Source organism: Gavialis gangeticus, unplaced genomic scaffold (genome assembly GCF_001723915.1).
Source record: "Gavialis gangeticus isolate Ggan-Ray unplaced genomic scaffold, GavGan_comp1, whole genome shotgun sequence".
NCBI classification, from domain to species: Eukaryota; Metazoa; Chordata; order Crocodylia; family Gavialidae; genus Gavialis; species Gavialis gangeticus.
The window spans coordinates 120,625,763-120,640,377 of NW_017729022.1; the positions used below are offsets into that span (position 1 = coordinate 120,625,763).

At 46.5% G+C, this 14,615-nt stretch overlaps 1 protein-coding gene across 2 annotated transcripts in view; it reads left to right on the forward strand.

The window, feature by feature from the left end:
• The window catches only part of LOC109296622 (two pore calcium channel protein 2-like), a 40,009-nt gene extending 29,831 nt beyond the window's left edge, over positions 1-10,178 (forward strand). For both annotated transcript variants that reach the window (XM_019516097.1, XM_019516099.1), the window contains 6 exons: positions 498-567; positions 1,209-1,428; positions 1,668-1,758; positions 2,450-2,563; positions 8,302-8,414; positions 9,933-10,178. In XM_019516097.1, coding sequence (XP_019371642.1) covers positions 498-567; positions 1,209-1,428; positions 1,668-1,758; positions 2,450-2,563; positions 8,302-8,414; positions 9,933-10,078 — 754 coding nt within the window. In that variant the 3' untranslated portion in view covers positions 10,079-10,178. The remainder of the gene's footprint in view (positions 1-497; positions 568-1,208; positions 1,429-1,667; positions 1,759-2,449; positions 2,564-8,301; positions 8,415-9,932) is intronic.
• Positions 10,179-14,615: the final 4,437 nt, after the last annotated feature.

Genomic DNA, 14,615 nt, shown 5'->3' on the forward strand with positions numbered 1-14,615 from the left:
CCCCCCCCCCCCCCCCCCCCCGCCCCACATAACCTGTAAGGAGCTGGGGGCAGGAAGCAGCAGGTCAGGATTGAGGAGCACAGGGTTGGGACTGGCCATCAATATTTACAAATAGGTCCTGGTACAAAAATGGTTGAGAGCCACCGTTTTTAAAAAAATCATTCTGAGGCATGGAGTTTCCTGCCCCAACAGGAATAAGTGTGACCCTCTGACACTGTGCAGTACCTGCACAATAAGGGCACTTGCATGTTCTAGGTGTCCTCAGGGGGCTGCTGCTAACAGCCTTTGGCAAAACCTGCTTGCTTCCACCCTGCCGCAGTAGTGGAGGAGGACAGAAAATGGGAACTAACCACAATCTAGCCAAGAATGTACTCGGCCACCTGCAAAACAAAGTGCTGCCTTTCTGTTCAGAGGGGCTGATTCTTGGAATAGTTTCCTAAGTAAACATCTTCATAAAGTGCAGTCTTTCTATGTTCTCATGAATCCTTGTGCTCTAGGTTCCGGGTTATCATGAACACACTAATAAACATTGTGCCTACAATGCTGACATTTGGCGGGCTGGCTTTGGTGAGTCGTCTTGTCACTGTACCTCTAAAGTGTAAAGGGTTGGCACATCCAGTAGCAGCATGCCCTTGTTTAAAGGAAGGGTGGAATCACAACAGTGTACATATACTCAAGTCTTCAGAGTTAGTTTAGGTGTAAATTAATATCAGATAGGATGAGATTCTGCCTAGCCACCAGAAGTAGAGATCAGTGTGGGATCTGGGAGTGATGGCAAGTGTGTAGGACCAGTATGGAATCCAGAACTTCAGTCTGGCCAAGTAGAAACCCCTTCTTCACCTCCCAAGAATGTCTCTAAAAAAAGTACACTATTGATAAGAATGAAGAATATCCTGGGGTCCCTTAACTTAAGATTTTATTGGAAAGTCTCTTCCTTGCATGTTCAATTCCTAGTCTTGTTTTTTGCATGGATTTTGCTTCTCTATGAATATTGGTGCTAGCCTTAGTTTTTCTTCCAACAGCATTACTGTTTGGACTATGGTTGGCTCAAGTGTTTCAGTATTTAAACACAAAGCTGGGACACGCATGGAAGGGATGTTTAGCTTGAAGTTGTCATGATAGAATTGTAGACCCTTTATTACTGTGCTTGGCAAAATTGCCACATCTTCCTCTGCAGAGAAAGCCAATGACTCTTCCTCCTCTCACAGGTGGTATACTACATGTTTGCTATCATTGGTATGGAAGTGTTCCAAGGAAAAATCCAGTTCTTTGCAGCAGGATCCACTGACCCTCATGCCTTGGAATGTGGAAACGTGGCCTTAAAAGATTCTACGTTTGCTAGAGCAAAATACTGCAAGAACAACTTCAATGATATTGCATCTTCATTCATTGTTCTGATGGAGCTAACGGTCGTTAATCAGTGGCATGATATCCTTTTAATACTCAAAACGGATTTGTAAATACAGCCCAGTGAAGTCAGTGGAAAGGTTTCCTGCCATACACACTTGACTTCAGTGTAGTCGGAATGGAGAAAGATCTTGGTGTCCTAAGGAGAGCTTGCTTGTCACAAGGTATAATGAGTCTGGCTGCTTTGACTGCTTGAGCAGGGTGCCTTTGTCACCTAGATACGTTTCCTCTTGGTTTTAGTCCTTAACTCTTATTTATACTTCTTGCTGGTGGATTTGCACGTGTAACTCATCAGGCTGCAAAGCTGTACTTCATCGCCTTCCACATTGTGGTGGTTATTATGATTGTTAAGTATGTTTTTGCACAGTGCTCATCTGCTTGAAGGGGGAAGGGGAGAGTTTGAGATGGAGACTTCTGCACAACTGACAAGGCCATGATTAAAGTCCAGTCAGTCCCTGGAGCCCTGCTGTGCTGTGAAGAGGATATAGTTGAGCCCTGAAAGCATAGGCTGTCTTGGTCTACCCTACAAATACCCCCTGTTGACTGATGGGTAGAGTGGTATTGAGCTAGCAGAGGGTTTAGGGGCGGGAATGACCAGTCTCTTCCTTGGATGAGACCAGACAGGAAGTAGCAGTTGTCATCTTGCAGATGGCTTGGATGCTCTAGAGGCAGGCAGGACTCTGGCTATAAATGAGCATATCACTTTGGGGGGCAGGCAAAAAACTAAATGTGCTGCACTGGGGATGGGAGCTGGAAGAAGAAAAGTGTTGCTCCATGAGTTTTATAACAGGGCTCTGGAAAGGGACTTGGCCAGTTCCTCCATCTCTCTGTGGTATTGGTACAGTGCAACATCTGTTGGTCCCAGGCATGTGCAGGGAAACCAGCCACTGACTGACTGAGACTTCTACTGATGGTGCTTATGGGCAAGGAATCCTTCAGTACCCCATGGCATACACTAATCACTCTTATGTTTCTGCAGTGCCCATCATCACAGGGACACTTAATATGCTGCTTATGTCTTTCTGCTCATTGTTTCCCTCAGCATCTTCATAGCATTTATTCTTGAAGCTTTCTTCGTTGAGTATTCACTTGAAAAGAGTGAAGTAGAAACGGCCATTGAGAAGAAAATTCAGGAGCTGGGAGTAGGAGTCCAAGAGTAAGTAGTCTAGGACTGGAACTAGTTTCTATCAGTGCATGTCTCAACATGTATGGCTTATGGTGGGAAATAAGGATGCTGTTGTTTCTATGGTGCCTAACTCAGAAATGCGATTGTTCAAGCATCTGACCCAGGATTCCAGGAACTCCTGCAACCATTTGGGGGTGTTGGTGGTGGTTTTCTTTGTTTTGTTTTTAAATCACATCTCTCATTTTGGGGAGCAACCCTGTTTCTTTTTGTAAGGTACTTCTCTAAGATTCATAGAAAGCTAGGGTTGGAAGGGACCTCAGGAGGTCATCTAATCCAGTCCCCTGCTCAAAGCAGGACCATCCCCTACTAGATCATTCCAGACAGGGCTTTGTCAATCTGGGCCTTAACCTGCAAGGATGGAGATTCTGACACCTCTAGGTAACGCATTCCAGTGATTCACCATTCTCTTAGTGAGGTCATCTTTCCTAATAACCAACCTGAACTTCCCTTGCTGTAACTTGAAACTATTGCTCCACCATTTGAGGACAGTCTAGCTCCATTCTCTCTGGAATAACCCTTCAGATAGCTTAAAAGGCTGCAATCAAATGCCCCCTGAGTCTTCTCTGCACTAAAGAAGCCCAGCTCCCTTAGAAATCATGTGCCTCGAGCCCCACAAACCATTTTTGTTGCCATCTACTGGACTCTCTGCAGCTTGTCCATATATTTTTCTATAGTGGGGGCCCAAAACTGAACACAGTACTCCAGATGTGGTCTTACCAGTGCTGAATAGAGGGGAATAATCACTTCCCTTGATCTCCTGGCAGCGTTCCTTCTAATGCAGCCCAGTACACTGCTGTTCATGGCAACAAGGGCACACTGACTCTTATTGTCCATTGTAACCTCCAGGTCTTCCAGCTAAGCAGCAGCTCTGCGGAAGTTGGTCCCAAGCCTGTAGCAGCACATGGAATTTATTCCAGCCCGAGTGTTGGACTTTGCACATGTCCTTGTTGAACTTCATGATATTTCTTTTGGCCCAATCATCCAATTTGTCCAGGCCTCTCCGAATCCTAGCCCTACCCTCCAGCGTATCTACTCCCCCCCCTCCCCCCCCCACTTTGTGTCCTCCACAATCTGGCATAGGGTACAATCCATCCCATTTTCCAGATCATTAATGAAGATATTGAATAAAACCAGCCTGAGGACTTGCCCCTTGATACCAGCTGCTAATTGGACCTCGAGCCATCGATCACTGCCCATTGAGCCTGACTATATCTAGTCCGCTTTGTCCACCTTCCAGTCTATTCATCCAACCCATACCTCCTTAGCTTGCTTGCAAGAATGCTGTGGGAGTCCACATCAGAAGCCTTGCTAAAGTCAAGCCTGCTGCTTTCCCTGCATCTACAGAGCCAGTCATATCATAGAAGGCAATTGGGTTGGTCAGGCATGACTTGCCCTTGGAAGACATGCCAACTGTTCCTGATTATTCTTTTCCTCCAAGTGCTTAGGAATGGATTCCTTGAACCTGCTGCTTGATCTTTCCAGGAAGTGAAGTGAGGCTGACTAGTATGTAGTTCTCTAGATCCTCCTTCTTCCCTTTCTTAAAGATGGACACTACATTTACCATTTTCCAATTGTCCAGGGCCTCCCCCAATCGCTATGAGTTTTCAGAGATGATAACCAGTGGCTCTGCAACCACATTGGCCAATTCCCTCAGTACCCTCAGATGCATCACATCCAGTCCCATGGACTTGTACACATCAAGCTTTTCTAAATAGTTCCTAACCTGTTCTTTCACCACTGAGGGCTGCTCACCTTCTCCCCAAACTGTGCTGTCCAGTGCAGTCTGGCAACTGATCTTGCCTGTGAAGACCAAGGTAAAACAGGCATTGAGTACTTAAGCCTTTTCCGCATCATCTGTCACTAGGTTGCCTCCTCCATTCAGTAAGGGACTGACACTTCCTCTGATCTCCCTCTTGTTGCTAACATATTTGTAGAAACCCTTCGTGTTACCCTTCACATCCCTTGCTAGCTGAAACTCCAGTTGCACTTTAGCTGTCATGATTTCATCCCTGAATACCTGAGCAATATTCTTATCCTCTTCCTTAGTCATTTGTCCAAGCTTCAACTTCTTGTAAACTTCCTCTTTGTGTGTTTAAGCTCATGCAGTTCTCTGCTAAGCCAAGCTGTTCTCCTATCATATTTGCTATTCTTCCTGCACACTGGGATGGCTTATTCCTGTCCTCTCAGTAAGATTTTCTTTTAAAATGCAATCAGCTGTCCTGGACTCCTTTCTCCCTCAGACTGGCCTCCTACGGGATCCTGCCCGTCAGTTACCTGAGTGAGTCAAAATCTGCCTTTCTGAAGTCCAGGGTCTTTACTCTGCTCTCCTATCTTCCTTTTGTTAGGATCCTGAACTTGGTCATCTTGTGGTCACTGCTGCCCAACTTGCCATCCACTTCTGCATCTCCCACCAATTCTTCCCTGTTTGTGAGCAATAGGTCAAGAAGAGCATGGCCCTTAGTTGGCTGTTCCAGCACTTGCACCAGGAAGTTGTCTCCAGCACTCTCCAAAACCTTCCTGGATTGCCTGTGCACTGCTGTATTGCCCTCCCCAGCAGATGTTAGGGTGATTTTTGGAGTCCCCCCTGAGAACCAGGGTCTGTGATCTGGAAACTCCTGCTAGTTGTCTGAAGAAAGTCTTGTCTACCTCATTCTGGTGGTCTTTAGCAGATCCTCACCATGGCATCACCCTTGTTGTTCTCTCCTCTGACCCTAACCCAGAGAATTTCGACAGGCCTATCTCTAGCTTCATACTGGAGCTCTGACCAATCATATGGCTCTCTTGCATAAAGTGCAACTCCTCTTCCCCTTCTCCCCCTGCCTGCCCTTCCTGAACAGTTTGTACCCATTCATGATAGTGCTTCAGTTATGTGAGCTATCCAACCAAGTATCTGTTATTCCAATTACATCATAGTTCCGTGACTCTACAAGGACTTCCAGTTCTTCCTGTTTTGTTTACCAGTCTCCGCACATCTTGTGCACTGGTACCTGAGGTGACTAGCTTATTGCCCTACTTTCTCAGGAAGAATGAGGCCTCCCCTGTTGCCCCCTCCTGCTTGTTCTTGCTCCAGGTCTTCCACTTCCCCACTTACCACAGGGTTTGTTCTCCGTTCCCCGGCAAACCTAGTTTAAAGCTCTCCTTACTAGGTTAGTGAGCCTGTCTGCAAAAATGCTCTTCTCTCTCTTCATCAGGTGCACCCCATCTCTTCCCAGCAATCCTTCTTGGAACAGCATCCCATAGCTGAAGAAGCTGAATCCCTGCTGGCAATGTCACCTGCGCAGCCATGAATTGATCTGTAGGATGCATCTGCTCTTGCCCAGGCCCTTCCCTTTGACCAGAAGGATTGAGAAGAATACCACCTGAGCCCCTGTCCCCCCTTCACCTTTTGCACCTGGAGCCCTGTAGTCGCACTTGATCTGCTCAGAGTTACTCCTGATGGTATCATTGGTGGCCATGTGGATAAGCAGCATGGGGCTGTAGTCAGAGGGTCAGATGAGTGTCAGTAATCCTTCCATCACATCCTAGATCTGGACTCCAGACAAGCAGCAGACATCCCAGGACAACAGGTCAGGCTGGCAGATGGATCCCTCTGTCCCCCGCAGAAGGGAGCCGACAACCATTACCACCCATCACTTCTTCACGGGAGTAGTTTCAATCCTCCACACCTTGGGGATTACTGCTCTAGCCTCTTCCAGCAATGGATTGTGTTCCTCCTCCTCTGTTGCTAGTGCTCCATATCTGTTCTCCAGGCAAACTACTGCAGATGGAGATAATGACGACTTCTTGCAGCCAGAGGTTGCAAGTTTCCAGCTTCCTGGGAGTTCATGCCCTCTTTCTTCCTCCAGTCCTAAAGGTTTCCTCCAACATGGAGTTGATGAAGTCTTCCTGGCCAAGGATGCTTCAGAATCTGCCATCTCTCTGGGTCTCCTAATCTACAAGCAGACCTTCCCTTGCAAACTTCTCTGTAGGTGGCCTGTTTGCTGTTCCTTGATCCTGAAGGGTTCCCTTGTCCCGGCAAACCTCTCTCCTCTCAGAGGAAGCTTAAACTAAAAGAATGCGAGTTTCCAAGCAAATTCTCCCTTGCTCTGGATTCTAGTTAAACAACGGGCTTAAGTCTTGGTTTAGCTGGGGTAGCAAACTGACATGCAAACTGTCCTGTTTACTTCTCTCTGTTCACTGCTCCCCTGGTTGCTTGAACTGTTTCCTTTTATATACCTCTCCTGGGCCTGGACTGACTAGGCCCCTTTGTTAGGGTCTCTTTTCCAGGCAGCGATCAATTGGCATCCAGCTACTCTAAGTGTACAAACCCACCAAACAAGCCTCAGAAAGCCAAACGCACGGACAGTCTTGGCTCGCTTACCTTCCCAAAGCAGGATCTGGTGCCTCTTCCCCTTCCTCCTCTTGCTCCCAGGGGACTGCTTGCAAACTGTCCTGTTTGCTTCTCCTTGTTCGCTGAAGAACCTCTCTAATTTATATCCGTAAGCTCCTCCATCTCTCTGCCTCTTCACAACCTGTCTTTGACAGAGAGGTTTAGGTCTTTGAGAGCAGGTTTAGTTCAACAGTTTCTCAATCACCCAAAAATGTGCAATAGAAAATGTCTGGGGGAAAGCTCAGTTATTTCCAAGAACAGGATAGCTACCACAAAACTGGATTAATTTCTTTAGTCCAGATCTCTGTACCCCAAATTGCTCTTCTGCCACAGCCATTTTCTTGCTCTGTTGCAAGCATCTGGGGCCTTGTCTGGACTCCGAGGCAGTGAGGTGTGAATTGTTTAAACCCTAGTCTAGAACAAGTCCTAGGAAGTAGTATTCTTATGCCTACTTTGAATGTTACCCTCACCTAGATGAGCCATATAAGCTGTCCTCCACTGATATTGCATGGCTGTAGCCACACTTGCAGAGGAGAGGCACTGAGGAAGGTTGCAGATGGACTAATTTATGGAGGCACTCTGCTTAATGAAGCTTTCTGGTCTTCAAGTGGACCTCTTCTATGAATTGGCATCCAGTATTTGCTTCTGTTGGGCTTGACATTTCTCTCTCTGTCTCTCTACCCCACTTTTATGATATTCTGTTCAGAAAGGCTAGGAATCCAGAAACATGGGATTGCTGCTGGTGATCAGAGTTTGAGTGTTGAACACAGCACAGGGTAAAAGTGGGCGCAAGCTAGGAAGAAGCATGACCTGTAGTTGGAAGCTCTCCAGAGCATTACAAGATGGGCTGGATTGTTGTTCTCATGTGGATGGGTAGCAAGTTTGGGGCTAGTGTCAAGGAGGGGAGCAGGAAAGCATCAGGACTAAGTGACAGACATTTTGGGTTGTGAGAGGGAATGGCAGACCAGTGCATGCTTGCTATCTGAGGCTGGAGTTTTTTTCTTTTAACAGGAAGTCTGTGGCTGTCAGGTGACATGCTTATCAACACTCTTTTATGCCTGGGATGGCTCTTGTGCTTTCCCTGCCCCAAATGGCATTTCCCCTTTCCTTCCTCCTAGAGTGGTGGGAGTCCTGCTTCCCTACTGCAGGAAGGGCCTGACTGACCAGAGCTCCGCTCTGCATGGGGAGGAGCCAGTGCAGATGTGCAAGTATCTGCCATGACTCTTAAGTTACAAGTGTCAGTAAGGCCAGTGAGCAAAGCAGGGTGTGGGACTGGACTGGTGAGTGGCTTCATGGGGGGTGGAAAAGAGAATTTATTCCCCCCCCCTTTTTTTTTAAGGGAAGAGCTACTGGATGGTAAGCTAATAGACAACATGGAGACTACTGAGAACAACCTTGAAGGGGATGGAATAAAGACATCTAGAGGGCTTGTCTTTAAAATTGCTTCTAAAAGTAAGTGGTTGTTCCCACAGGCCATTCTCTAGAGCATGAACCCACTAGCAACTTTTTGCTCATTGACTCTACAAAGACGTTTGATCAAAGCTGTAAGCTGTAGTGCAAAGGCCCACTGGCTTGTAGATGGAGAGTCCTGGCTGATTAGCTGTGAATCGCAACATTCATGGTGGTGTGGACAGTTGCACTAAAAGTAACTGTCCTTTGTTCTTGAAGTACCTCCAATGGCCACCCTGACTGGGTACCACATGCCTCCAGTCAGCCAAGATGATCTGCTGTTGGACATGCTGTTGCTAACTGTCACTACTGCAATGTGGCACAGTATCCTCACCATGTAAATTGGCTTTGGTGGAAGTTCCCTCTGCTGCTCCCAGTAAACTGATGAAATGCTTAAAGACTAAGTTCCCCTGCCTCCCCCTCTCCCCATTTTCTCCAGTCCCACCAAGTAAAGTCTGAACCTAAAATGGCTCCTCTTCCTGCCTCAAGTCATAATGAGATGAGTGGGAAAGTTGCTTACGGTTGCATGGTACTCTGTTGCTGGAACCACCTGGTGACTCTTCAGAAAACCCCTTTCAGAGCAGGTGGGTGGCCCAAGGGATTTCTCTTCTGCTAATCTTCCTTGTCCATTAAGCACAATGGGCTCGGTGTGGTGCCAGCTGGGCTGGCCAGATTGCACTGTGGCACTGTCAGGCCCAATGGTCAATCAGAATGCAAGCTGTGGCTGGCAAAGCCAGAAATGCTGTTCTAATAGTGTCTGTGTTTATGTGTCTTGTAGCAGTTTGTCTCTCTCGTTCCTGGGCCTTGCAGCACACACTCCACCTCCTACAATAGCTACTTGATTTAAGGAACAATCTTGGTGGTTCAGCTTCTCCTCCCGATGTTAGGAAGCCTGTCTTCTGTTGAACTCTTCTTCTAGTATCCACTCCATTTTCATCCTGACTCAGATTCTTTGGTAACTCTGAATCTCCCATAGTACTTAATGTAATATCTCTTTCCTCCTACTAAGGTGTTCTTTCTGTAGCTTTGCTGTTTCCTATTAAATATCACTGTTGATACAAAAATGAGTGAAATCCTGAGTTCTGAGGCTTCATATGTTGCCTGCTTTCCTGGCCCCTCCTTCCCAACCTGTCAAAACTTCCTTCAGAAGTCTTATGAAACAGAAGCACTTAATTTAAACAGATTGATCTTTTACCATATGTATTCAGGGTGCTTGATAATAAGTGGGGGAGGGGAGAGAGAAGTACGAAATATGCCATGGAAGTAAAGCCTATGGAAAATAGTTCTTTATATTCATGGGCTCTTGCAGGACTCAACATGAGCTGACTCGAAGAGCTGTCCTACCCCTCACTTGTTGGGGAGTAAGAACACAGGCAGTTGGAATGAACACCCCTGTGACATTACCCAAAGTGAACATGTTGCAGAAGGACCTCACTTATTTGGGTCCTGAATGTAAATCAAGGGGATGGAGGTAATTTGTATCTGCCAGTAAAGAAACCCATGTGCCTTTTATGTTCTTAGGGTATAGGACAGTTGATGCATTGCTTCAGCGTATGTTTGAAGCAGAGATACCTTCGGAAGATGAAGGCCTTTCATTCAATGAGATTTTGAACCTTTCCCCTGCTGATGTTTACCCAAAGAGTCCCACCTTTGATAGTGCTGCATAAATGAGAATCCCCAGCACCAGCAAAAGAAACACAAATTCTTGGATGTCATTTGAAACATTTGACCTCTGACTGTCTTCGTCTAATACAGTTCTGACGCACAGAGAAGAACTTCCAGCTTTGTTACAGATCTGCAGGATAGTGCTCTTTTTTGCAAACTGGGTAGATGAAATGTTTCAAGTGGCAACATAATGCTGGAATCTCCTAAGTCCTGGTGATGGAGTCAGATTTACCTGGCATGAAAGTTCTCATTAACTTTGAACTGGAAGCCTGATAAAGGGAAGCACATGGAGAGTTGAGTGTGCATGTGGAAATTCTAGATGGCACACCAAGAAATTGTGCTATATACAAATATTGTTCTCTTACACGTTTAAGAAGCTGGCCTTGCTAAGAAGCATGCAACTACTTGTACCTGAATACTTTATAGTACAGTAAGTTTTTTATATGTATTATTAATCACGATTATGAATAAATGGTATGTTGAGATGATGAAAATAAATAATGTGGCTCTGGCACTGTGGCTGGATATGAAGTTGCTAGGTCAGCCCCCTACTTCAGTAGCCCTTAAAATCAAATATTCGCTACTGGAATTGGTTGGTGGGGTGGGCCAGTTCCAACCCTGCTCCCCCCCCCACTTTTTCTTAGTTGCGAAATACTTCTCTGTGTGCATGTGTATGAATCTGTAGCTACTAAAACCATGTTCCTTTTAGTCCCAACAGGGTAGTAGGAAGGAGAAAATGTGGACAGGCCTCCAGTTGCTCCCTAGAACTTGTTTCCATCAGCAAGCTGCTCTGCTTCCAAAGAAGCTCTCAGAACATCTGTCTCCAACCTAAACTGATGCAGAGATGCCTGCCCTGAAAGTGCTCCCCACAGGGAGGTGAAAAAAACAAAAACAAAACTGTTTGGTGAATGCTTATTTTTGGGGTGGCCTCGGTATGAGTGAGAAAGAAGGGGCAGTGGGTTTCGTTCATAAACTGGAAACTGATGGTCTGTGCCATGTGCTTAACCTGTAGTTAAAGGTGAAAGTCCCTTTTTATGCTTCACCGGTGAACAAGATCTATCGGGCGGTAGGGTCTTAAGTCGAACACTCTCTCAGGAGGGTGAAATTGAGACATCTAGCTCTGAGCAAGGAGTGTGGTACTACTTTCCCACTGGAAGTAGGAAAGCTGTAGCTCAAGGGGAGAGTGACAGGGCATGAGTGACCTAACAGAGAGCCTGGGGCTTTCTGTCACTTTGAAAGGAGGAGCCTAGAGAGAACCCTGCAAGGGAGGCAGGGCAGAGCTGGAGCTGGGTTGTCCTGGAGACTAGGTAATAAATGAAATTTAATTAGGAGACACTCACAGGCAACCCTGGGGAGTCACCAGAAAGGGGCAGGGGCAGGGCCAGTGAGATGCAAGGCAACCCTTGAGGCAGGTCAGGCAGTCTGGCCATGGAAGCTGAATAGAGAAGAGCTCTGAGGGATGAGACAGATGGAGAGTACACTAGACTTGGAGTCAGCAAGATGGGGGGGAAAAAGGCAGAGGCGGCCAAGGGAGGCACAGATTGGGGGAGGGGAGATGGATCAAAGGGCCTGGAGCCCAAGAGGGCTGGGGTGGGGTGAGACCTGAGATAGGAACAATGGCAGGCTTGCTTCAAGACCCTCAGGCAGCCTCCCTCCCAATAAAATCAAAGACATGGTGGGTGAGTAAGGAGGTGATGGACCCTATAGTTAGAGCTGGGTCAACCCTAGAACCTGAACCCGTCACAGTGGCCCAAGTGGACGGCCAGAATACTCTGCAGAGCCCTCCCTTCTCATTCACCTACTTCCTTGCCTACTGCTGCCACTGTCCTTGGCTGCACTAGGGTGGGGGAATCTCCAAAGCTGCTTCTGCCCTGCTCCAGTGGGGTAGTTGGGAGCTAGGCTCAACCAGGGATGGCTGCAGTAACAGGCATATACCTTCTCCCTGAGCTTGCTTCTGAGGGAAGAGGGGGAATGATGACTAGGTTTTATTCTCTTACAACCTGCAGGGCAGAAGCAACTCTGGAGATCCCCTGCCCTGGGTCAGCTGGGGCCAGCAGCAGGGGAGGAAGGGGACATCACTGAGCACAGAATAGAAAGAAGGGGGGAAATTCTTACCTGATTTGGGGACTTAAAAAAAATGTCTGAAGTTGCTGCTTCTTGGCACGGTCTAAAAAAGGGATGTGAGCATGCCCCTGGATCTGTTCTTGCTCTCACCCTAATAACTGCTTCATCCATTGCTGCCTCAGCACTAAAATCCAACCTGGACGTAGTCCTCTGGCTACACCCAGAATTCTTATAGTGGCTTCCAGTGCCCTAACCCCACAGTGTTGATTGTTAACAGCAAAAGCAAGGATTGTCACTTGAGGTGAGTGTTGTATTGATGTTCCAGGTGTTATATAGGAGACAAAGCATCTGAATTGGGGCAACAGGGCATGACCACGATTTGAATTACATCTAGGGTATTTGCAGAGGGCAGGGTATAGCCCAGTTACTTCAAATGGAACAGATTATGGTCCAGAGTCATGGAACTAATAGAGCTTAGCCTAGTCTTCCCTAGGGTGTTTTGTTTTGTTTTTTGTAAAAGAGTGCTCTAAGCCCTTAAAACATGAGTCTCAGCTCTGCTCCCTCCTCAGATGATAAACCTAAGAGGGGGTAAGATTTTATTTGATTCTTCCACATACAGACCAAAGCTTGGGCTTCAGCTCCCTGGGCTCACAGCATAGATCAGATTCCTGTCTAAACCCAGCAATTCCATGCTCTCCAGAAGTTATGACAGTACCCAGCAACTAGGTGGCCTGTTTAAAATAAAAATGTATTGGAACAGGACTGGAGTGTTGATGGTCTGGGAAATAACCTTGCTTCTCACAATTGTTGGTAATTTCTTTTATTGGAGCAGCACATACAAAAACATTCCTTTCTCTACTGAATGGTTTTGCGCTCTTACACTAGGGCTGTCTAGCTTACATTTCATGGGCTCCATGTGGCCCACAAGGGGTAAATGTGCAGCCTTCAGCTCCTGCCCAGCTGCCACTCTCCATTCTCTGGCTGCAGAAGCAGCAGCAGCCAAGGCCCACAGGCTGCTGCTCCCTGCCCCTTCCTCTGAGTAGCCTGGGCCATGGCAGCACAGCCTGCAGCTCAGGGAGCTGGGGAGAGGACCAAGAGTCCCAACACACAGCAGGGGGAGCAGGGGAGTGCCCACATAGTATGGTGCTGGGGGAGGAGTGTTGCAATGCTGTAGCTGGCTTGAGGCCCTCAGCTGCTTACAAATTGGACAGCCCTGTTTTACACAACTAGCTTATCTATTAAACTGCCTTTCTCTTATCTTGCCTTGACTTCTGCCAACTTTTTTCTTTGCTCTAAGTTTACTATCTTCTTCCACTCCCTTAAGGCAGAAAGCAGGGCAGGATGGCACCTTAGAGACTGATTCAGAAAAACATACGCTTTCATATGCGACAGTCTACTGAAGTAGGTTGTTGCCTGCAAAAGCTCAGGCCTGTCTGAACTAACTACTTTCCATAAGGTGCCACCCTGCTCCACTTTGGCCTGACATGAGTAGCTACCTTTCTTCACTTCGCAAGAGCTTATCTTCTTCAACATACAGAATAGGACACAATCTATTGTTTTATCTGGTGTTTAGCTTATGTTGCACTTGCTCCTTTCCCAGACCTAAGGAAGTGCACTGTGGCCAAAAGTCTGTCTAACATCTCTCCCAACTACACAGTTGATCCAAAAAAAAATACATTCCACCACTAAACCTCCCCCTGCTTCTTCCATATTAGTGTCATGAATCCACAATATTTGAGGTGTTTGTGGAATGTCATGCATGTTTTCCTGGATTTATTTTGCTGATATAGCATGTGTAGTCTCTATGGATAGGTGGCATTAAGCTGTGTTTAGCATTATCTTTATTACGTCTGTATAAGTTGTGGTATTTGATATGAATGTTATTTTTATGCTTTCTATTTTTGTCAGGACTGCGTAGTAGGGCTATAATTAACTTAATTGTTCCTCCATTACTCACTCTTGAGAAAAGCAATCATTGAGAATTAGCATCCTACAAGGGTATGTTTAATGGCTAGCCAAAGACCCCCTTGTCTTTGGCTGGCCATTAAATGACAGGCAAGGTTCTCTGACTAGATGTGATTATTTTTTTATTAGACCAGCTGGGTAGTTGGAAAAAAGTTCTTGGCAAGCTTTCAAGTGCAATCACCCTTCTTCAGGCATAGGGAATCTCTGCTGTTCTGAGACTCCAAGAAAAGAAATGAAAGAGGCTAAAAGCACAGCAGGATGTAAGTAAAAATGTAAATAGATAGCAATGACAAAAGGTGAGGCAGAGGGGTGAAGCAGAGAAGGGAGAGAGCAGAGAAAAAAAGGCTGAAGGGAGGCAGTGCAGTGATAGAGTACAAGGTAGAAAAGCTGTCAGGCAGGTACCTGATGAATCAGAAGCTAGGCAGGTTGTAATGTGTCATAAAACCAATGTCTATATTGAGTCCATAAATCTACTGGATACAAAAAACCATGACGTGAAGTTCGTTGGCT